Source organism: Anguilla anguilla, chromosome 10 (assembly GCF_013347855.1).
Source record: "Anguilla anguilla isolate fAngAng1 chromosome 10, fAngAng1.pri, whole genome shotgun sequence".
NCBI classification, from domain to species: domain Eukaryota; kingdom Metazoa; phylum Chordata; class Actinopteri; order Anguilliformes; family Anguillidae; genus Anguilla; species Anguilla anguilla.
In genome coordinates, this window is record NC_049210.1 from 29,238,109 (window position 1) to 29,262,940 (window position 24,832).

Genomic DNA, 24,832 nt, shown 5'->3' on the forward strand with positions numbered 1-24,832 from the left:
GAGACATGGCTACCGGAAATCACAGGTTCCAGCCAATTAAAATGAGCTTTCTTTGAATTTATACTTCCAGTTGTGATTAATTGGTCAGATAACTTTTTAAATAGTTGCCTTTCCGTGATAAAAAAATATGTTTGGACCAGGATGACGCTCCAGTTTGGTCTTTTATTTTACATTTTTGCACTCGTTTTTTAACCGGAAGTCGTTGCTTCTGTAGGTAGGTTCACAGTCGTCACACGTTCTTCTACTCGGCTAGGCGCACAAGTTGGCTTTTTGATAAGAGGGGTTTATATCTTGGTAATTATTATTACTTCTATTTTTTAGCAAGTACTTCTCACTTCTTTATTAAGAATATGTTGTTGCACGTGAATACTGTAGACTACAGACTATAGCCTGCAAGGTTCGCTAACGGAAGCGAAACTACGTGCTCATGTTCCTCGGAAACGTTTGCAATCGTTATAGAGTAGGCCTGCATTTATTTTCCTTTGTGTAATAACATTACGTTTGTTAACTTAATTACTCTGTTGATTAGTCATTTGTTAGCTCTGTTGGTAAATAGCTGGTTGTAGCTGTGCACGCAGCTTCCACATACGTTGATGTTTTTTTTTTTTTTTTAACCTTAATATTCATGTATATGTTAGAACGATGCCTCTTGTAGCTTAACCTAATTAGTAGGTGGTATGAATAGCTATATTGGCTGACTAAATAAAACACAGCTAGCTAACCATGGTGTTAGTTATTAACATTTCAATTAGGTGGCTAAAACTTGGTAAATTGTCGCTATTGTAGGTAGTAAAATCGCTACTTTTTACAGGTTTCTGCATAAACTGTTTGCCATGTCGTCCGACGCTCTGAAGAAACGCAAGCCCAAAGTGATTCGCAATGAAGCGGGCACGCCAGAGAATAAACGTTGCAGGGGAGAAGGAGACCAGGTGAATGACATGGCGCTCTTGTGAAAATGTAAAATAAGTGAAGTTACAGTTATGCGGCGTTTCATTTAAATTTTGACAAGCCATTATTTAATGTCATATTTTGTACATATTCCACAAAAAACGTATTGTGCTACAAAATACTTTAAAATTTTTTTTAATTTAAACGTACAATTCAAAAGCCAATTGGGGTACCTTTGGCTGTATATGTGGCACCTTTAAGACCCTGTAATTCTTGAACTGTGCGTTGTAGCTATGGAAAATATATTGAGTAATCTGGGTTCTAAGCACATTGTACTGGAACACAATTATTTTTGAATTCTTTCTTTGTTTCCAATGAAAGTATCTGTAGCTCAGAAACCATAAGTCCTAGAGAAACCATACTTTGCAGATGGGCTGCTATGGCCCCACACTACTCAAGAACGGTATAACACATATATAGGTCAGAAGGTGGGGCTATAACGCATATTAAGTCCAATTGATGCCGAACATGCACACATCCATTGGCACTACCCATATCTACCAGCTTACTGCCATTTTGTTTCATAGGCAAAACTGTTTATTCCCGAAAGCGTTTTAAAATGATTGATCCTATTTATGCCACCGTTTTCATACAGCTTCAGGAGATTTATACGCAGACGTGCTAAAAACTAACCCAATTGCCTGAACTGTTTGGCCATTATTAACAAAAGCCGTGTTTCCACCACAGGAACTTTCCCCAGGAACTAGGAACCTTTTCAGGAACTCATTGCGTTTCCACCGCAGGGACCAGTGTCTAAATTAAGTTCCGGGGACATTATTTTACCCCCCAAAAAGTCCCTGCTTGGGGGGTAGTACTTTCCAGAAGTACAGGAACTTTGGGGGTGGGGCTTGCAGCGCTGAACATTTCTGATTGGTCGAGTGCTCGCAGCATTTTATATCAACCGCCATTTTTAAAAATCAGTGTTTTTTGTTCATTGTGCTTTGACACCTCAACATGGAGCTTCGCCTGCACGTGTGACTTTACGGGAGGATTTTAATCACAATGCCTGTCTTCATCCGTGGTCACGCGAAAACAACAAACTAAAATAACAAAGTTAGTTTGCCAAATAGCTTTTAAATGGCGGACTAACCCTACAGCCTAACCAGGGCAAAACTCGTATTTTGTTTTTACTCACCCTGCTTATGAGCGGCGTGTTGGAAGCATAGAGCAGAGAGCACAGAACGACAGCCTGGCGTTTATAAGACGTCACACCGAGAGTCAACAAAAAGTTTCCAATACCAGCATGGACAAAACAATGAACAGGCAGACCCCGGAGCAGCTAGAGCTAACAGTATTTTTGGCTGGACCGCAACAGCGGGGCCAGCCCTACAAACGCGAATGTCTGTCACTAGCCGCGTTTCCACCGCAGGAACTTTACCCCGGAACTAGGAACCTTTTGAGGAACTCGGTGCGTTTCGACCGCAGGAACTAGGGTCTAAATTTAGTTCCGGGGGCTTTATTTTACCCAAAAAAGTTCCTGCTCGGGGGGTAGTACTTTCCAAAAGTACCGGAACCTTTGGGGTGGGGCGCAAGCGCTGAAAATTTCTGATTGGTCGACTACTTGCAGTGTTTTATTTCAACCGCCATGTTTAAAAATATGCAGCCGCAAACCGATTTATTTTCATAATAACTTCAAATCAAACTTGTATGTTATGTGGCGCAGTAGCCTAGTTTTGGTTATAGCCTGCCAACCTCTTGGAATTATAACGTGTGCTCTTCTATTCGTTTCTTGCTTTAGTATTCGTTTTATAAAATGCTAAGCATTCGTGCTGGGACAGCATATTATGTACCAAAACATTCAAACGGATTATTTCGGTTGCTGAATATTTTCTTCCGGATTTTCTTTGTTAGCCCGTTGTAATTGACTCAAAACGTTTGATACAGTTATGTGAGGTATGCGGTAGTTCTGCGTAATTCACGTTGGTGATACAGTAAAAGCAAACTGGAAATCACCTTCCGCACTTTTTGTCTGGGTAAAATAACAGGTTAATTCTAGTAATCGTCCCTTTAGCTTTTTCAGACTGCCGTAATTCTACTCTGCCATTCTTCAATTCCACAAAAAGACCAGGAAGACTATGGACTAATTTATGGTGCATGGTTCGCATCTGGAGGGCACACTTCGCTGCTCGGCTAGCAGTAACTTCGAAGGAAAGCAAACGGTGGCTGTACCACTGCTAATTAAAATTTTCACACAAGTCCGAGTTTTCGTTCTATTCTTGTCATTTTGCGATTAGCCTGTATGGAATTGACGATGAGAAAGTAATCAAACAGCAAATTGTTTACAACGTGTGCATGTTTTCTGCTGTTGTTGCCAGTTATATTGGAAATGTGAATGCATTCTGTCGCCTCGGATGTCAAGACATGAAAGTGAACGTTCGCATAAAAACATAATGAATGTGTTTGAGAGGATATATAAAACAGTTACAATCGGACTATTGGCCTGTTATATCCTATTTGTTGCATAACAACGGTCCAAGTTAAACTACCAACGACAGTTTTGCTTGACAACGGTAAAATATGCCCAAACGGCTGCAGAAGAATATTTCAATTCCAGGTGATTAAATCGATAAAAATCAATAAATACAAAAGTAACCATATATAGTCATTGTTGGTAACCCATTGTATATAAGTGGAATAAATCCCTCCGGGCTGTCTCGGTTATTAGAAAATAATGTAGGCTACTTCGGTGGTAGTATGGGGTTACAGAAGAAATCATAGGACAGATGGACCGACGACAACGTCACTTTTTCATGCGTCAGTGGGCTAATTTGCCTAATCTTCGCGGGACTTTAGACCGCGGTGGAAATGCAGACAATGGGCTGAAGGAACCTTTTAGTTCCTTGAAAAGTAGTCCCTGGGACTAAAAGTTCCGGGTACTTTTGGTGGAAATGCGGCTAATATGGTGCTCCACTATTGTTATTTCGCATTTTTAGGTTAGCTCATTACTCAAAATGGAAAAAAGGTTAAAATGGGTTTAAAATCTTAAAGATGCAGTCGGTAATTTGAAAACCCTTCTCGTGTCCACAAGGTAGAACTGTAATCCAAACCTAAAGTATGACACCACCTTGCTAGTTGCTTTCAAAGGAAACTCGAGTGGTTGCCAGGTTCACAACTTTTGTGTTTGTGCACGGTGTTGGCACAGTGCTGTGTGACAGAAAGATGGCTGTTGTAACATCCAAATTGTTAAGAGTTTAGTTTTGCTTCATAAAAGTAATCAATATGGAAACTTTGTAACACCTCAACTGTCAACCAAACCGCTAGGCTAGCTATGTTACCTAGACACCGGTACAGATGTTACGGAATGGGTTGGAAAATGCAATATCCACTGCTACGCTAGCTAGCTGGCTTATCAGCATTCTGATGTTTCAAGAACTGATTTAGAATACCTAACATGGCGCTCTTGAAATAGCCGTTGTGTTGTGCAGAATGCAGATAAAAAGCTTGCTAGCATAGTAAATGATGTTGAAATTTCCAACCCATTCTGTAATACTGTCTTTACCGGTTTGTAGGTAGCAATAGCTAGCCTAGCTGTTTGGTTGTGCAGTTGCATTGCTATTACACAAAGTTTCTGTATAAATATTATATTTGATGTTCGTTCTTGGGGTGAAAAACTGGATAGCGTGCAAATGTCCAAGTCTTTACACATGTATCTGTAAAGTGATAATTTTGCAAAGTACAGCAAATATTCAGAATATATTAGCCTTTCATGGTACTATATGACTAAAGTTATGTGCCGAGAAGAAGGGTAGGGAACTCTGTGTCAGTTTTCACTCCTTTCAACTCCCTCAGCCATTTTTTTAAACTATAACTTAACTGGCAACCGGCTGCACATTTTATTTGTGAGAAGAAGATGGGCGTGTTATTGGCTCAGGAGTGTTGTTCAAGGAGGGAACTCCAGTATCTGATTTAACAGACAAACATAACATAGCTTACAGATTGTAAAAAAAATAATTGAAATGAAAAATTCATAGACAATATAATTTATTTTAGGGACAACAATACTTTTATTTCTGCAAGGTCTTTCAATGTCTTTTAAAAAAAAAAAAAATTGTCTTCATTGTCTTCATGAAAAAGGTTCCTTTACCACCTTTAATACTTTTTTTCTAGAGAGCTAAAGTTTTCAGAACAGTGAAACAAATCTTTTGTACACTGGTATCTACCACTGATTCTGAAGTCGACCTACTCTGTTTATAGCTGAAACTGACAGTGATCTCACCTTTTAAATTGTTGGTCACAGATAAAAACCCACATGATTTTTGAAATCCTCATATGCTCATTAGAAAATACAATAACTATAATGATACAAATGAAAACTGGGTGTACGTTACCCCAAAATGTCCAGCTAATGTTATGAAGATAAAATGACAATGTGAAACTTTCAATATACTTTGATCAATCTTCACCACACTAAAGACTTGTATCGGGACTCTCAAGATTAGGCTGTCAACATACCTTAGACTGTTGTGACATTCTACTCACTGCAACCCCATTCACCACCCAGCACACTAAACTACACACTTGCCTGGTGGGTAAGCTTGTCAGTTTAAGTTCTGAAGTTGCAATGTGTGTAATCATGCAGGGTCCCATAGATTCTCTGCCTATATTAGGGTGTCAGTTTATTTTAAATTTCCCCAATCACATTTTCTTTGATGCTTGTGACGGGTAGGCCATGCCACATTCTTCGAAACAGTATAATATTGTGTCATTCACTGTTTCCTTCTCCAAGGCCATAATGTAAGTACTACATATCTGACACATGCTTTTCTAGATATGAGAAGAATTATAATGGATGGAGAAACCTAAATTTCACTTAAGCTATCAGTCTAGCTTAGCCTTTGTGATCCTTCTCAGATCTAAGAAGGCATGTCCTTGTGATACCAAATTTTGAGAAACAAATGGCATTTAACAACAGGAAGCGTATAAAATTTCCAAAGAAGACATGGAGGGGCTCACTAGAAAGCTGTAAATGAGCCCTGGTTGCATGCCTGCTATCCCTTGAGGAAAAATGAAGCAATGATAACTCTTTTTTTTTTCAGATTATGATGCAATTTCTTAATAAGAATTTTTTATTTCAAAACAAATTTGCTTGTTTGCATTGTCATACACCCTCACCCCCCCACCCCTAGGCATGTGTGTGCATGCTGTCTCAAACACACACACACACAAATAAAACTGGTTGTTGCTCTGTACCAGAGATCCCAATGGTTTTAACATAAAATGTTTTACTGTGTTTAATCATTAATCTACATATAAACAAAATCAAATTCAATTTCTATGGGAGTTTGTCAAAAATTATTTGAGCCTTTTGCGATTAGTTTCTTATGCAGGTATGACTTGTTCTGGCTCAGAAACGCGTGTTATGTATCATACAGGCACGCAGGGCTGGAAACACAGTGTCATCTGTGTCATCGCATGGTGTGCTTCTCTCTCTTATGCGTATGCATTTAAGAGAGGATAGCACAGATAACTGGTGGAGATATAAGTGTGGCTGATTAGGTATTCTGTTGAATTTGTTAACATTCACACAATTTGGGAGGGTCTATTTATGCGTGAAATTTCTTCAACCCTAAAGAAGTATAGGACAGGTATAGGCCTGGAAGACACATTGAGAGAATCTTTGCGGCAACACTATGTTAACATGCTGAGCAAGTAATGATCAAACGGTACAGATTAAGCAGTCACCAGGGTTTCCGCCAGTGTATTGCAAGCCCGGCGGCCTGCCGGGCCTAAGTTGACCCCCCGCCGTGCCTAAGCATCGGGGAATTTAATTTATTTTTTGTTTTAAATGTATTTTTAAGATGTTTGTAAACTACAGTTACAGTGGGGCGGCTCGGTTGAAAAGCTCACCAGCGACATCAGTTGGTTAAAATGTGAACGCAATAGGAAAACAGCAGGTCTGAGATCAGTGTTCTTTACCCTCATTGTGCGTAGAGTGACATTCAACCTTTTTACAGTCTCTGCATTGAACACTTGATGCTTCCAGCTATCACAAGCTAACGTTACCTAGGAAGCCACCGTTTCTTATTTAGTAGGCTAACTAACCTCGTTACAAACTGTGTTATCACTTCATCTCGTCGGTAAGTACATTCTTTTTATATTAACTTAAGGAGTGTGTAGGTAACATTAAAATAGTAGCATGAATGTAACGTTCGATATATTGTAACATTACATGACTTATTAATCGCCAACGAAATAACAACTTCACTTGTTTATTAATAATGTTAGCTTGATGACTTTGATGTGCATGACATTGTCATAAATTTTCCCGACCATGAAAACTGCCTGACTTGTTTACATTTTGGACAGATGTGGCTACAGAGTAAATCCATCGTTGTTTCCGTCCCAGCACTTTCGACACAATATTGGAAAAATCCTAAAATTTCTTCTTACGGTGAAGAGTGCCTGATCGGCAACCGTAGAAATGTGTTAAAACAGCTGCAAAATTAGGCTATATCTAGAAATACCATCTGTGGGGAAAAAACGCTACGGTTGAGGGTCAGGCACTCTTCACGGTAAGAAGAAATTTCTGGATTTTTTTGATATTGCTTGTGTCTAAAGTGCTGCGACGGAAACAACGATAGATTTACTGAGGAGCCACATCTGTCCAAAATGTAAAGAAGTCAGGCAGTTTTCATGGTCGGGGAAAAATTTTATGACAACGTGGTCATGTAGCTAACTTAGCTAGCTAGCCAAACAGTCAGTAACACAGATTGTTCCTTGGTGCCATTTAGGGATAATGTCAAGGAGGAAAGGTAGCCTACTGTAAAAGCAGACAGTCTTTAGACAGTTTTTTAAATGTTTAAATGTGCCCAGCATTCCAAGACTTGTTGTAAGATTCAGTAGCCAATCAGGACTTGAATACAAGTTTTTTGTAGAGTGCAAAAACCTTGATATTATTTATTTTAATTTCATTTCTTTTGTTGTTGTTGAAATGTGCCCAGCATTCCAAGGCTGTAAGAATCAGTAGCCAATCAGGACTCTCCAAGTTTTTTGTAGAGTGCAAAAATTTTGATATTATTTATTTAAATTAAATTTAATTTATTTTGTTGTTGTTGAAAACACAGCATTCCAAGACTGTACATTGTTGTCAGATTCTTTGTAAGACGCTATGCTGTAAATAGTTGTTGATTTTTTTAAATGTGTGTTGAATAAATGACTTATTTATAACAACATTCACATTACGTAGTCATATTTTCATGTCTCCAGTCAGCTTTTAGCACTGACTTAATGTAGGGCCCTATGGAATCTGTGTTATAGCTTTTTTAAATTCTCAGTTCCGCGATTCCATCCGTGATTCTGTTATCACAGAAACTATAGGGCCCTACCTTAATGCTGCCATCAGTCTGTCGCTGGCCCGCGCGGGGCCCCCTTCAAAAAAGACACTTGTCCGCCAACCTGCGCCGGGCCGCCGGGCCCTGTGAAAAGATACTTGCCACCGGGCCTAACAACTTTTCTGGGAGAAACCCTGAGTCACAATAATTAAGGCTGGGTGTTTGTCATGGAAAATATTTCCTAAAGTTCTGGAACAGTCACGGCCAAATTGTTAAAAATCATTGTAAACTGAGGAAGAAATCTTAAAAAAAAAATAAAATAAAATAATGTTTAAAAAAATCATTGATTAAATTAACCAATAGATCTCATGCGCAGCAGTGGAAATTCATTTCAATAACATGTAGTGACATTAAAAAGTGCTTGAAGTTTTAAAAAAAATGAATAAAATCAGTGGGCAGTTGCCACTAGTAAAAATATTCCACCAAAAGTACCCAGAACTTTTAGTCCCAGGAACTACTTTTCAAGGAACTAAAAGGTTCATTCAACCCATTGTTGTCTGCGTTTCCACCGCGGTCTAAAGTCCCGCGAAGATTAGGCAAATTAGCCCACTGACGTATGAAAAAGCAACGTTGTCGTCGGTCCATCCTATGATTTCTTCTGTAACACCATACTACCATCAAAGTAGCCTATGTTATTTTCTAATAACCGAGACAGCCCGGAGGGGTTTATTCCACTTATATACAACGGGTTACCAACAATGACTATATATGGTTACTTTCGTATTTATTGATTTTTATCGATTTAATCACCTGAAATTGAAATATTCTTCTGCAGCCGTTTGGGCATGTTTTACCGTTGTCAAGCAAAACTGTCGTTGGTAGTTGAACTTAGACCGTTGTTATGCAACAAATAGGATATAACGGGCCAATAGTCCGATTGTAACTGTTTTATATATCCTCTCAAACACATTCATTATGTTTTTATGCGAACATTCACTTTCATGTCTTGACATCCGAGGCAACAGAATGCATTCACATTCCACAAATAACTGGCAACAACAGCAGAAAACATGCACACGTCGTAAACAATTTGCTGTTGAATTGATTATTTTCTCATCGTAAATTCCATATAGGTTAATCGCAAAATGACAAGAATAGAACGAGAACTCGGACTCGCGTGAAAATTTTAATTAGCAGTGGTACAGCCACCGTTTGCTTTCCTTCAAAGTTACTGCTAGCCGAGCAGCGAAGTGTGCCCTCCAGATGCGAACCATGCACCATAAATTAGTCCATAGTCTTCCTGGTCTTTTTGTGGAAATGAAGAATGGCAGAGTAAAATTACGGCAGTCTGAAAAAGCAAAATGGACGATTACTAGAATTAACCTGTTATTTTATCCTGACAAAAAGTGCGGGAGGTGATTTCCAGTTTGCTTTTACTTTATCACCAATGTAAATTACGCAGAACTACCGCATACCTCACATAACTGTATCAAACGTTTTGAGTCAATTACAACGGGCTAACAAAGAAAATCCGGAAGAAAATATTCAGCAACCGAATTAAACCGTTTGAATGTTTTGGTACGTAATATGCTGTCCCAGCACGAATGCTTAGCATTTTATAAAACGAATACTAAAGCAAGAAACGAACAGAAGAGCACACGTTATAATTCCAAGACGTTGGCAGGCTATAACCAAAACTAGGCTACTGCGCCGCATAACATACAAGTTTGATTTCAAATTATTATGAAAATAAATCTGTTTGCGGCTGCAGATTTATAAAAATGGCGGTTGAAATAAAACATTGCAAGTAGTCGACCAATCAGAAATTTTCAGGGCTTGCGCCCCACCCCAAAGGTTCCGGTACTTTTGGAAAGTACTACCCCCCGAGCAGGGACTTTTTTTGGGGGCAAAATAAAGTCCCCGGAACTTAATTTAGACCCTAGTTCCTGCGGTGGAAACGCGGCTTAAGTAAATGCTTTGATAGGCTGGTGCAAATCTGAAATTTCCTCTATTGGATGTTTCTTTGCAGAAAACAAGAAATTGTTTTGTTTAAATTCAAACCAGATGTCCCTTATGTATTTGGCCCCAGTCTGTGAAATATTTTGGCTATATTGACACTCATGTTTATGTTTAATGAAACATTGTGCCTAAACTGGGCATTGCTCCATTGTTTATAGTTTGTGCCTTGAAAAACTGTGATATTTAAACACCTTTAAAACCTCATCACTATCGTCTTTACGTGCTGCAAGTCCTATGTCTGCAAAGATGAAGTATTAGGAGCAGGGCTGTTAATAAGAGAGGCTGATAAATTGGAAGCTTGCTGCATTTTTCAGGATGCCAGGGTTTACAATGAGGACATGGAATTGGAGGGAAGGGACCCTGCCCAGGATTATGGTCAGTACAAGGAGACCTGTGAAACACTGGCCAAACTTATGGCTGAAATCCAGGAACTGAAGACCAGTGGTTCCAGAGACAGCGTGAGCAACCTTCCCGTAGAACAAGTACCTGCATGGTTAAAATAAGTGCTCATGATTGGAGTGCACTATAATTGCATGAAACACTCTGTAGGTTGAATTCTGCGAAACTGTCCATTACAATAAAATGTATTATGAAGTTACTAGATTATGTAACAGTTCTTACTGTGTTGTTTCCTTATTACTATTACTACTGTGTTATTGGGGTGCCCAGTACCTGACTCAAATATTTTGTTAATTGTTATTAATGGAAGGAGGCAGATTTTGGCGTGTATAATCTTTTCAAATCTTCTGCAGTTGATTGAAATAGAAGAGCGACGCATGCAAAGCTGCATCCATTTTATGACCCTTAAGAAGCTGAACCGCCTGGCACACATGAGACTAAAGAAGGGCCGTGATCAGACTCATGAGGTCAGTATCACCCAATTTGCAGCTGTTTGTAATTTCTCTCCAGGAGTCAGTTACAGGAGAATTCTCAGTCTTGCTGTTTTTGGTTTTGTCAGTGTGAAATTATCTATAGTTATTAACATTTTGAAAAAAAAAAAAAATAGATTTTTAAAATCGTAGCTCTGAACAGGGCAATGTACGTACTAGGGGTGTGCAGAGGCGTCATTATCTGTATCTGTATCTGTTCAACCAACAAAATTATCTGTATCTGTATTCGGATAGAAGACAGGAAGTGGGCGTGGTTTATACCGGAAGTCAAATTAACCCCCCCCCCCCGCCTTTAACTGCGGGGACATTGAACAATCAGGAACTGGAAAATATATATTAATGGAAAGAATCTGTTTGGCATTGGAAATAGAAGCTATTTACAGTAAAGATATATTAAAAAATGTCCTTCAGTTGAAGGGAATAATCTTAAATTCCAATGATGCTGCGTTCGCGTTTCTTGATGTGTTAACAGTTCGCTAGGGAAACGTGAATGACCACTTTACAACAGTAATTACATAACAGTAATACATTAACCTTTTTGCCTGTTTCATTTTTCCCCTACTGAACTAAGTCTGAATAGACGGCAAACCATCTGGTGTCCTCATATTTTCCCTTGGTGGCAACTGTTAGCCTACCATGAAAATCTGGATTGGATTTCGTGTTCATTTGATAGCCAAGACCTATGGCTGATACATACAGCACGTTACATCTTAAATGGATGAACATTGACTGAAATACAAGGTAAAACGTTTCGTAAAATAGTTCGACTAGATTTTTTTAAATGGAGGAAATTAACAAATACAGCTGAAACTACAGGTTCTAAGCTTCATTTTGATGTATAGGTTGCGGGGGTTTGAAAGAAGTCCAGCTGCCACATCAGGCTTTTGTCTCGCTAGCTCCCGCACCTGACGTCTCCTCCTCCTCGATGCGAGAGTTTCCCTGAGTGATAGCCGAGAATGGTCAGCTCTCAACCCACTGCCTGTTGTGCGCTGCCTCGGTGGGGGCGACTACAGAATATAGCGATCACTTTTCAATAATGTGTAGTAAATGAAACGACTAGTTAGTTAAATCAAAGTCCTATGTTGCAAACAGAATGGGCATTTTTATCTTGTGGCCATCCATGATATGAATCGATTTGAAGAAACATAACATTATATGGCTAACGCACAGAACTTATTTATTAAACGTTTTGCAGCGCAGTGGCTCAAAGTTTGTTGGCGTGTGTGCCGGAGTTCCAGATACAGCTAGAAGCCGTGCGTAACGCCCCCCCCCCCCTCCCTCCCTCTCCCTCCCTGTAACGTTAGATAGAGGCTATGAGAACTCGACATGGAGCTAATTTATTAATTTTTTTCCGAATTCGAATAATAACGAGCAACTTCGGATAGAAGAAATATGTTTCCATCGCATTATTCGTGCTTTCCCGAATATAGTATTCGGATTCGGATACATCCCTAGTACGTACTGTGTCATCTGCAGTCAACAGCTATAAGAATACATCGGAACCCCCGTGGTGTGTAGGGCTGTCAAAAAATAATCGAAGTTCCAAAACTGTTCGAAAATCTTTTTTTTTTTTAAGTTCGAACCTAAATTTGAGCATTAGAATATTAGTTTTGGATCCCGCGTATTGTAATTAACATGTAGGCTTTAATTTCATGCGGTGAATCATGTTCATGCACGCAAAGCTCATTTCCTGTGCTAACGTTACTTCCTCTGTCAACAAAAAACGTTCTGCCCTGGACCCAGGGCAAGTGGATCGTCTGGTTTTCCTTGCCAATAACCTCCAGTGATACTTTCAGCTCTATTGACACCTAACAGCTAGCCTCGTGAGCCAGTCTTTTTCACTTCGTTCAACTGTTTTTTCACTGTTCAGCTAACAATTTAGGCTAAATAATGTTCCTATGGCAGGCTATTTCCTTTCTTTTCTGAAGATTTTGATAAAATTGGATGATTAAAGAAGTTAAACAAGCTAAACAGAGTAAGTAATTTATGTTGTTTTAGGCTACAGGTATTAGCCGTTTGAATAGTTTTTGTGTTAAGAAATAAACAGGGATATCCTATAAACAATCATTTCCCAATGATTAATAAATGCCGGTGTGGGGCAAATTACATCCACGTGAAGGTGCTTTATTCATTTGCGCATTAGGCTATAGAAACTGCAGGGGCTCATTTATAAAATGAACTTGCATGCATACGTCAAGTGAACACCTGACGTAGAGCGACGACCGTTTCCACGGTCAAATCGAGTCATGTTTAAATTTTTTAAATCACTACTTTGACGTGATTTTCTACGCACGCGCCACACAGTTGATCTAAAATACGTTTTGTAAATGAGGCCCCAGATGTAGTAACCTAGTATGAAAGTTCACCGATGTCCTCTATTCTACTGCCCGCTCGTGGAAAATAACGCGTAGGCCAGTTTAGAGGGAGCGTCACATGCATATTGTGCCCGACAATAACCGCCTTATTTTTGTGAATTATAGGCAAATGATATTCGAATATATTCGAACTCTAACTAATTACAAAAGCTAATATTCGAACTCAATTTCATGGCACTTTTGACAGCCTTAATGGTATGTGCTGGTCCTGCGGAATGGTTGTTTTAATGGTTTTGTCCTGCTCCATGGTTTCATTGACATTGTATTCATATTTTTTTTATTTGAACTCCTTGCTAGTTGCATGGCACACTTCTGTCTCTACCCTCCATTCTAGGCCAAACAGCGAGTTGATGCCCTCCATCTCCAGCTGCAGAACCTGTTGTATGAAGTAATGCACCTACAAAAGGAAATTAGCAAGTGTTTGGAGTTCAAGTGAGTCTGGGGAAAAAAGGGTAGAGTGGATTATTGTATGGGCATATGAGATGTTTTTAAAGGAGTGATTTTTATAAATGACTGCTCTTGTTTTATTTCCATTTTAATCAAGGTCAAAACATGAGGAGATAGAACTAGTCAGAGTTGATGAGTTCTTCCAAGAAGCCCCCCCAGATATATCACGCCCTCAGCTCACAAAAGATGACCCTCACCAACTTACTCTTGCCCGTTTGGACTGGGAGCTGGAGCAGAGGAAGAGGTAAGGGGCAAGTGTGGCTGCCTGTTATGCATAAGAAACCCACTATTCTACTCATAATTCAAGAACATTATCAGTGTTGCCTGGTTCCCTAATCCAAGGCAAATGTTACTCTTCCTTTTGGCATGCTGAAACTTTATTGCTATTGTACAGGATTCCTGCCGCTCATGCTGAAATGGACAGAATATATAACAGTATGTAGAAAACCCATGACACATGGAACTGTTACGGAGGGTAGATGTCCATACAGTAAAGGTGGCATCATTAGTTGCAAACAAGGTGTCATGGTGGTGCTTTGACCATGTTTTTAAACCTTTGACAAAAATAAATTGCATGAAGTGTGAAAAACTGGTACATGTGCATATGTAGAAGGGTTGTCAATTCAATATTTGACATTCAAACATTCTTTGACTATGAAAAAAAATAGAATTGTTAAAAATTTGTTTGAATATATAATCACGTCTACGCTGAAATCTAGCTTGTTCCCATACCTCTTGCTTCTGAATGACCTTGTTTCTCAATTGTGCATAGCAGCTTAAGCTAGCCAATCGTAGATGAAATTGATTACACTCCCACACTAAGTAACATGGCTACAAGCTTGGAAGTTGTGCTTGAACTTTGATTCATTCTGGTCAGCGACATCTTTTGGATACGTTCAATCAAAAGATTTTTTTTCTGGCTCACTCGTTAGTTTTGTTTACTACCTTCAGAAAGGCTGAAATGAAACTTCAATGTTGGTACCTGACTCAAATGGAAAATAACAAGCCATGTTGAATAGGACAAAAAAACATTTTACATAACCTCCCAAAGCAGAACTCAGCCCACCGACATCAGTGCTGCCCCGACAGGTAATAATAGACTTTCCTCTTATTCAGGGTTGTGTCTAAGCCTTCAACTCTGGTCTCCTCTGTACCCCACTGCAGGCTGGCTGAGAAATATAAGGAGTCACTTGCCAGCAAGGAGAAAATACTTAAAGGCATTGAGGTGAAGAAGGAGTATCTGAGCAGCTTGCAGCCTGGTCTCAATGCCATCATGCAGGTCAGTCCAGAATTTGGCAGGGAACCTGTCAAAAGGTTGCTTTAATCGTGTAATTTTGTGGTTTTATTTGTTTCTGTTGCATGAATGAATTGAGTGTGATTTTGAACAAATAAATCCCTTGATGTCTTAATTTTCCACAGTGAAAAGAATGTTTGATGCATATTTGAGATGCGTGTCACAAATCCTTTTTGAGAAACTTCGTTAAATTAGTGCGCACTTAGTGGGGCATTTTTACATTATGACAATATGATTCTAATCCGAATGCATGAAAGTATGAAGGTAATAGTGATTTGGTATGTAATTTTTGTATGGTGATTTATCATTTTTTATATGTCGATCTATGATCTATTGTATAAACACATTAAACTAAAATGTGTTTTAAATGTAGCAGATATTTATTCATGAAGAAGAAACTTAAAATGGGGTGCCAGGCAGGGAATCCAGTTTTCCCATTGTGCAGGGCAGCTGCAGCTTTCATCATATCCTCTTTCAGCATATGGGGTTGTCAGTGTGGTCTTGAGATATTCCTAGGGTCACGCTTTCTTTGATATGAGAATGCTCACAGTAATCCTTCTAGATTACTCATGTCACTATTAACCTCCAGGATGCAACCAAGCCATCATTTCCCAACACTCAGTAAAGAATGCCCTCATATACTCAGGTGCTAGCCTGTCTGGATGAACAGAGCCAATGGGAATTGAGACACAGCTTAAGTGAACGTGAGCTTTCTCCATCCAACTGGACCAGTGTGATTTTTTTCATGGTCAAGAAAGAATGGTGTCCTTGTGATACCTCAAGAATAAATTTTGACAGATGTACAGTGTTTATTGCTAAAATGATGACACAAACTTGGCTTTAGTAAACACTTCGGAAACTTTTAAAGCAATCCTAGAATAATTAAACAGAGTTCAAAATAAGAGTAAACCTGACAAGTGACATTCCACCTGGCAGAATCTAAAGTCTTATATGTGGGGAAATACACCTTTGAGCAAAGTTGATATGGATCTAGGAATTGTTAACTAAAAAAAGTATAAATCAAGACTGAGGAGGTTACATTGTTTTATAATACCATTGGTAGATGACACCAGTAATATTGTGTGCAATCTTGGGCAGCACACTACAAGAAAGTATTGGCCACCACTTTGCTTTTGCCATCACTCTGGTACATGTGAATATTATATCATTTATCCACCTTTTTTCAGAACTCTGCTGGCTCTTTTTGGTGGTCCTGTTTTGTGGCAAACTAGTGGTTTGCTTCTTGCAGTGTAGGCTCTGTATTTCTGTTTGTGAAGGCTTCTGCGGACAGTAGTCACTGTCACACCCACACCTGAGTCCTGAAGCGTGTTTCTGACCTTTCAGGCTGCTGTTTGGGGTTGTTGTTCATTATGGTGTGTCGGACAAGTGGGGAAGTGCCATATTCCCTGTCGGATTTCTCTTTGGCTCATGTTTCCACTGTCCAGTCAGGTGGCACTGCAACACAGTCATTCAACCAGTGGCAGGTTGCGGATCTAACTTCACTTACGTCTGTGGGTGTCATTCGTGGGTGGCAGGGGAGGACTGTGGTACTTCACTCACAGCAACATGCAAAGTGGGAACAATTAATTAAAGCGCTGCATGTGCTAAGTTCAATTTGTCCCATTTAGGGAAACTTTCTTGACTGTGTTTACAGTCCATATGACTGCCTGTACACAGGCACAGAGCAGACATGCACAAACAGCCGTTGAGGGCACCTACACTTTGGGAAAGGGACTTAATTTGGTCACTGTTCTGTGTTTAGAAGTGGTGGTCAGGATATGGCTGCCAGTTTTACCTTGAGGAATAGCGGCTTGACTGCTGGCAGTGCTTTTTGCCGCGGAGGGGAACACAGTTCAGCAACCCTGAACCCATCTTGCTTCTTCCGCACATGGATCCCCATTAACCATGCCTGTCTTATTTCTGGCCTGGGATCTATGCCAATAATTTAAGTGGCGGTGTCAGTGAGGCCCCGGGTGGCCATAAAACGTTGGGGAGTTGGCTTCCTAGTCCGTTTTTCACAGGGTCCCTTTGAAGCCCGGACAGAGGAGCACTCAGTCATTGGTCATTTTCTGCCGTGGTCTGAACACTCATCTCTTCAGTATCTGGTAACTATCAGCACTCTGCAGGGCACTCCCAATCTGGAATCATTATCATCACTTCATCACATCCCTCTACTTTGTTCCTGTATCACTTTCATGTTACACATGTACCCCCTGTGCCACTTTCTTCTTACATGTAGGCCTACCTCAATCCAGAACTTTTATTTTGTATCATTATCTTGATGTTGTAACTCGTCATGCCTCCTAGTTTGACTTGGCATAGGCTAGGTCAGAGAATAAGGTTTACTGAACTGGACTTAATATGTTCATGGCTATGATTAACAATATGAGTATTGTACCTTATCAGACCTGTGTTTTGTAGTTGTTCCAATGACCTTCGGTATGGACCTATTGTACAATGCTTTGGATAAAAGCGTCTGCCAAATAAATGTAATGTAATGTAAAGGTGTACGACTTTCTTTAGAGCCAGCCCTCTGTCTGAGCCCTGTCATGTGACACTCCAGACGTGGTAAGATTACTGGTGTTTTCAGTGATAGTGTCCATGTGCGGTGGTGCAGCATTCTCTGTGGGTGTTATTGCCGGCAGGTGCATAGAACACTCCGCTTCTGCCTGCATAGCTGCCTGAGATTCCCCGGATTCAAAAAGGGGAGAAGGGACAAACTCCGTGCAGCCCACCACTTCTGCCTGCACAACTAGAGTTTCCCTGGATATCAGTAGGGGAGAAGGGGAGTCTGCAGTGGGTGGTGCAGTGTTTTCTGTGTGGACTGGTGTGACAAAGAGTCCACCACTTCTGTCTGCGTAGCTGTAAGATGTTCCCCAGTGGGGCATGGTGTCAAGTTTGGTTCCTGAGTTGTGGAGTGAATCGGATTCTTAAATGTTTAGTATCTAAATCAGGTTTCACACGCTGTGTCATCATACAAATTGTTGCTTGGGTATAGTTCTTACATGGACAGCCAAAGGTGGGGTCATTTGAATATATGGCAGTACAAATCTCTCTCTCTCCTGTGAAAGCAAAGCATTCTATCTCATTGAAAGTGGGGTGGAATCAGATGAGCTTCAGACAAGATGTTCACCCTAGAAATTGTAGGTGGGGTATAACCCCTGCATAATGTTCGGTACCTGATTTTGAGCCAGGGAAAACCCTGCTTATTTTTTAAATTATTTATAAATGGAGGAATCTATTTTTCAGTTTAATTTCTTGAGAGTAAATTCCTGTTACATTTACAATATAATTTGTTGATTGCATTTTGGATACAGCCAGTCACTTTGTTGTGGTGTACATCCAACCCTGTGCATCCAACCCTGTTTCTTCCTTCAACAGGCCTCACTCCCTGTGCAAGAGTATTTGTCCATGCCCTTTGAGCAGACACAGAAACAGAACGAGGTTGCCCGCCATCTGCCACCACCACTGTATGTGTTGCTGGTCCAGGCCAATGCTTACAGCCAAGCTTGTGGTATGTTGCACTGAAATAATTTGTAGACCCCTTACTAGCTATCATTTACCCCTGGTATCAATTATTGTTAATGATACGCTCTCAATATAAAAAAAAAACTTCATTGTCTTTAGGCACTGTAGCAATAAGTGTGGTCGCAGTTATTGCAAGCAGAATTTAAAATGTGTTTCATGTTAGTGTATGTTTTTGTGTTGCAGTTGTGACTTAGAGGTAATTCACCCACCTTTTTTTGTTCACTTGTTGATTTTCCGTAGTTGTAAGTTAATGTGCTGCCAAATGGAGAAAGCCACTTGCTGATATGTGAATTGGCTTCACTTAAGCAATAGCATTCATATTACTGCTAGGGATTGTGCAAGTAAAAAACATTTTTTGACTGAATTACTGTGGGACATTTATGGCTAAATATACAAATAAGGTCAATTCCATCACATGGCTCTCATTTTCAAACTTGATGGGCCTAATGACTTTTAATAAGTGAGGCAGTTCCTGTCATGATGTGTAGGTCATATTGCCTAGACATTTGGTTTGTGTCCCCACTTACATTGATTTGAAAACACTTTGCCATGTCATGAAACATGCCCAGTGTAGACAACTTTTATCATTTGTACAAAAAATTCAAATGAGCACCCCCTTCATTGCGGTGTTAGTCATTCTCAGTTAGCCTTTTTGTTTGTATGCAGGGAACAAACCAAGCATACATTTGTAAAAAGAGGATACAAATTGGCCACATGTAACCAGAGAGCACTTGTTAAAGCATTTTTAACCCTCATGCCACATTTGACCGAGACACTCCAAATTTGGTACATTGATCACTCTTTTAATGCCAACCATTAAACTAGGTAGTTTTGAAACACATTGGTGCTGCAACTACACTCAATTTTACATCTACGCTTTAAAAACTCTTGCTGTTTTCCCTAGACACAAAACAGTTTCTCCCATAGAAAAGTTTACCATTTAAAACCATAAAAGCCACCATATTGGATTTTTCACTATTCAGAATTTTTTGAAAAACATTAAAATGACAGCTCTGAGACCAGTTGACAAATCCACATTCAATTTTCAGTAATTTCATTTTTTGGGAATCTCTTAAAAGTTATATAATGAAAGGTGTTCTACCAAAAAATTATTTAGTAAGGAAATTAAGTTTCAGTAGGTGTGGCTTCACAAGAAATTCTAGTAAACCCAGAGTGTTTTGACAGTATTTTTTCATACAGCTAAAATAACTACTGTAGAGTAAGTTACCAGTCCCCAATGCATATACACACGGTTTCACCTGTTACTATGGCAATAATTTTTGAAAGATGGAAAAAAAGGGAAAAAAATTTGCAATCACATTTATTTCTAAACTTTTCAACAATCTGCTGATGAGTAATTATTTACGTCAAGTCAGTGGCAAAAACTGGTGTGAAATGGTATAAGGTATAACGTGCTACATTACACAATTAATTAAAAAGTTTGTCAGGAGTCTGATTTTACAATGAAAACCCTATTATTCATTTTTGTCAGTGAGGCAATATGGTTGCATGTTTCAGATAAGAACTTGGCTGTGTCCGTCAGTGGGGATGTGGATGAAGCCAAAGCCCTGTCCAAGCCCCCGGAGGACTCCCAAGGTGAGTGATTAATTTCAGTGGTTTGGCCCTACCCACCCTGCATTGTATCCCCCATTCCCCTTATTACATTAAATTGTAGCATGCTTCTCTTTACATGTGGTTCTCAAATTCCAGGCTGGTAAATACTAATCAACCCTAGCCCCTCCCCTTCAGTAGTTTATCATTACTGAATTTCTGGTATGTCAATAGTGTTCCAGTTTATTATCCTAAATCCCAGAAGTGAGTAAGAAATTTTGAGCCGTGGGTTCTCTCAGCAGATTTCCAGTGCTTATTTTCCCCTATGTAAGCCTAGGAGAGTTTCATGTTTTGTTCCATGGTATAAATTAGGCCCATTAATATCTCAATTGTGAATTTCAAAGCTGTTTTGTGCTGAGAGAACTACATCATCACTGTAACAGTCTGTGCAAAGTTGTTAGTCCACTAATGGTGAGTGCCCCCATTGCCTGGAAGGTGTGTTTTGGAACCTCGGTTTTTATTTTGGATAGCTGCAGGACTTTTTAGTCATTGGATGGATAGACACCAGCCAGAGCAGTTTCAAATGCTTTATGTAAGAGTTGGACTGCTCCCCATCGATCGTAGTTGTAATATTTTGTAGATACAAAGTGTGAGACTTTATCACTTTATATTGAGTTATTTGTGTATATAAGACATAAATGTTTGTTTGTGATCATAAATGCCTACCAGAGATTGAGGAGTGTTTTCAGAAGGATTGATTCAGTTAAAAATCTTTGGTACAGCTGAGGTACACATGCTGTGCCGAACATGAAATACAGCATGTGTACAGCATTTTTTTTTTAAAACAGATGATGAAAGTGACTCTGATGCAGAAGAGGAGCAGCAGAACACAGTGAGTAGCACATGTATAAGTACAAAGAACAGACTGGGATGGTCTGTACAAGTTTGCTTATATGCTTGGCTTCCACTAGGTGTCTGCAAAGCTCCACGTTGAATTTGTATTTGTGAACTCAATTCCCTGTGGTCATTAGTTATAATCCCAGAACGTGAGCTCATTTTCCTATTTTCTGCAAGCTCTGTCCCTCCAGACAATGTTAGACCGTCTCCATCGATCACGTCCTCTGTCCTATATGTGTCAGCAATCTGGGAGTATGTAATCCGATCCATTGCCTCTAAATTCTGGGAATATTGAAAATGGATTTTGAGCTCCAACAGAAACCTTTTTGTATCTTTCAGTGGTACATTTAATAGTATATTACCTTTTCCAGGAAGTGTAGTAAGTACTGTAATCTTGGTGTTGAAAGCAGAATAGTAGTGGAAGAGAATTAGTCAAAGAATAACAAATGTTTTTAAAACATTTGTTGAAAAAAAAAACCTGTTATACCTATATGTTACTAAAATATAATTTTGCCAATAGTTGCTAGCTGGTTAAGTAGCCGGTAATCAAATAGTTTTTGCACCATTGATACATAATGTTTCAAGACCCTGTGCAATCACTTCAGTGTTCCTGAAGCCACACAAATTTATACTTTTAAAAAATGTATGTACAAGAATGTAATGAAATTTCTGAGTGAGTAAAGTACTGTTTATTATTGGCTGGACCGCAACAGCGGGGCCAGCCCTACAAACGCGAATGTCTGTGAGTCACTGAGTGATGAAGTTACACCATTGCTCGGTCGAGTTATGAAGTTACAGCATTGGTCGGCTGGTCCAGCCATATACTAGGTTTTGACTTGGTTTTGGCTGGACCGCAACAGCGGGGCCAGCCCTACAAACGCGATTGTCTGTGACTGAGTCACTGAGTGATGAAGTTACACCATTGGTCGGCCGGATGAAGTGTGTTAGGTCCAGCCATATACTAGGTTTTTATCTGGTCTTGTTTCTAAACATTAGAGCTGTAGGTCTGATGCAGTGTGTAAATTTTATAATGAATATTTACTTAAGGTTCACTTCTGATAGTCAGTCCAAAAAAAATTGATTGGTTAAAATGTTCATGGTCGTGTTGCTCTCATGGTCTACAAAAGGGCAATACCAAGTCCGCCTGTAGTGGGCAGTCTAAGGCTGCTCTGAGGATGAAAAAAAAAAAGCTCATTTAAAATCTCAAAATCATAATAGGTGAAAAGCTTTGTATGTCTCCTTGGTAGGGAGTAATGATGCAGCATGAATGCATTGGCATATGATATTCGATAGAAAATAGCTAACACTAACAAGGATGTCTGTGATGGACAGAGATATGCTTTCAACCAACCAAGATGAGAATTTAAGGTATGTATGTAGGCTAATAAGTGGCGTGGTTTTGTTTAATTGAGATACGTCTCAGTTATTTGGCTAGAAAAGTTATTTGGAGTTTAATGCCATCTGTTACCAGTAGTGGTTCAAATTTAGAGTAAACTCGAGAAACCACTAGATGGGTTTTGAACCTTAAGCCAGCAGATGAGTGAAACATTTTGCAGCGTAGTTCTGTGCAGTTTCAATCATACCATCTACCTAGCAGGATCCATTAATTTCCAACTTTATCAGCTTGCAAACAAACATCATTTTGAAATTAACTTCTGTTGCTAGCTAGCCAAGTAATTTTCTACTCAAAGTTTGTGGTTTGTGTAACAGTTTGCTAGGTATTTGACCATGTTAACTAGGCAGATATGCCTGTATGTAAGTGAAGACTACGATCCATTCAGCTAATTTCCACCGTCATATTTGCAAACTTGTCATAACTGCTGAACACAAGACATAAATGCCTTTAGTCTGATAATGTTATAGATTTTTATAGCATATATAGTTTCATGTTATATTGTTTTATGGCAGATGTATCTGTTTTATTGCAGAGTTGCTAGCTAGCTGAATACTTTCAGTGCTTACAATCTGTTTGCTAGAAATTTGCTTGGAAGCTAAGGATTCTCAGAAGCTACCAATGTTAATTCACTGTATGCTGAATCTTCAGGTCTTACCCTGTCAGTTTCTAAGTTGGCTAAGTTTTCACCACTGATTGATTCTACCATGATTCCTGTGAGCAAATTTCCACAATCAATTGTAGACTATAGCTTTTGGAGTCAAAACCAGCTAATCTTCCATAAGTCGACAACAGGGTCTGCAATATGATTTTGAGGGATGTATACATTTTAATAAAATAAAGTCAACACAGACGATGATAAAGTGGAATGCTCTTATAAAAGCCTACAACTTGCTAAGGCAGATACACCTAACCTGTTGTCAGTTGAGGTAGACAGAACCATTTACACAACAAAAATGTTAGTGTAATTTAGCTTTGTTGGACAAAAGTACATAAATCTTTGAATTGACTGAAATCTTTTAGATCAGAGGCGCACAACTCTGGTCCTGGAGGGCTGGTATTTGTGCTAGTTTTTGTTGTAACCAATTCCCTTAGTTTAAATTTTCTGACTGCTCTTTTAACAATACTGGTTCACTCCTGTACTTCAGTACAGTAAGTGCCATAGCTGGTGTTAAATGTCAGATAAAGATATGATTGTGCTAATTAAATGATTAAGAGCCAAGGTTGGCACAAAATCCTGAAATATCGGCCATTGTGGTGCAACTGTTTTGAATTGTATCTAGCTAGATGTCTTGAACAAATTTGTCATTGGGATCGCTTCAAGTGTAGTCTGCCACAGAGCTTGTGCTACAGCTGAAATTTGTTGTCTGCTACAGAGCTTGAGCTAATTTGAATTATCTGAAATACACTTAAATGACATCTCCTCCCTAAGAGATTTGTGCATGAAACTTGCACTAATTCTGACAGGGGACAGTTCTCTTTAAAAGTTATGTAAGTTATAAAAGACATATCAACATGTAAATGGCATTAATTTGTTCAGTTGCCAGTCCTCTGAAAGTTTCTGTAAAGAAAATAGATACTCCAAAAACATGGCTGCAGTCAGCCAATAAAAATTGATGGGGGTGTGCCTTATCACATCAATGCTCATAACCCCATAACAGTTTGATGAAAACTGATTAAATTTGGCAGCAACATTGGCACTCGCAGCAGGAGCCCATACCTAAAGTATTGGCCCAATTTAGTTGCATACTAGTGCTTTTGGGCACTGTATTTTTTTATTTATTCTTAAATTTATGAAAAATCACTTGTCTTTTAGACACATAAAACTTGCTTTAGTGTTCAACTTCCTCATCTGGAACACATATTGGCATCTTATTTGTCGCTTCCATCTTGGATTGCCACCATTTTGGAAAATCCTATTTGCCAGATTCCTCTGTTCCAAGTTTTGGCCTAACCACATCGGTGAGTCCTATGAAACATGGTACAGTCCCTTTTGTTACTTGTTAGTGGCATAATATTGGCTGAGAGTGCTTGTACCCTGTGCATTGTTGTTTGCTGCAATATTTGTAGGGCTGTGCCCAACTCTTAGAATTTTCTTAGTCGAATCGGATTCGGCAGTTCAATATAACGATTCAACGTTTAGTTTTATATATAAAGGTCAATAAGACTTTCTGGCGAAATAGTACATTGGCATGCGTTTCAGTGCTGATTTAGACCAC

At 39.3% G+C, this 24,832-nt stretch overlaps 1 protein-coding gene across 3 annotated transcripts in view; it reads left to right on the forward strand.

Moving 5' to 3' along the window:
• The first annotated feature begins 150 nt into the window (after positions 1-150).
• Positions 151-24,832, forward strand: part of thoc5 (THO complex 5) — a 40,401-nt gene continuing 15,719 nt past the window's right edge. The window contains exons 1-10 of one of the 3 annotated variants that reach the window (XM_035378460.1): positions 151-214; positions 812-929; positions 10,553-10,696; positions 10,991-11,104; positions 13,838-13,935; positions 14,048-14,194; positions 15,115-15,229; positions 18,626-18,758; positions 20,291-20,368; positions 21,172-21,215. In XM_035378460.1, coding sequence (XP_035234351.1) covers positions 834-929; positions 10,553-10,696; positions 10,991-11,104; positions 13,838-13,935; positions 14,048-14,194; positions 15,115-15,229; positions 18,626-18,758; positions 20,291-20,368; positions 21,172-21,215 — 969 coding nt within the window. In that variant the 5' untranslated portion in view covers positions 151-214; positions 812-833. Of the gene's footprint in view, positions 295-324; positions 461-811; positions 930-10,552; positions 10,697-10,990; positions 11,105-13,837; positions 13,936-14,047; positions 14,195-15,114; positions 15,230-18,625; positions 18,759-20,290; positions 20,369-21,171; positions 21,216-24,832 lie in introns of those variants that run through there. The other 2 variants (XM_035378458.1, XM_035378459.1) reach the window with 2 other exon arrangements.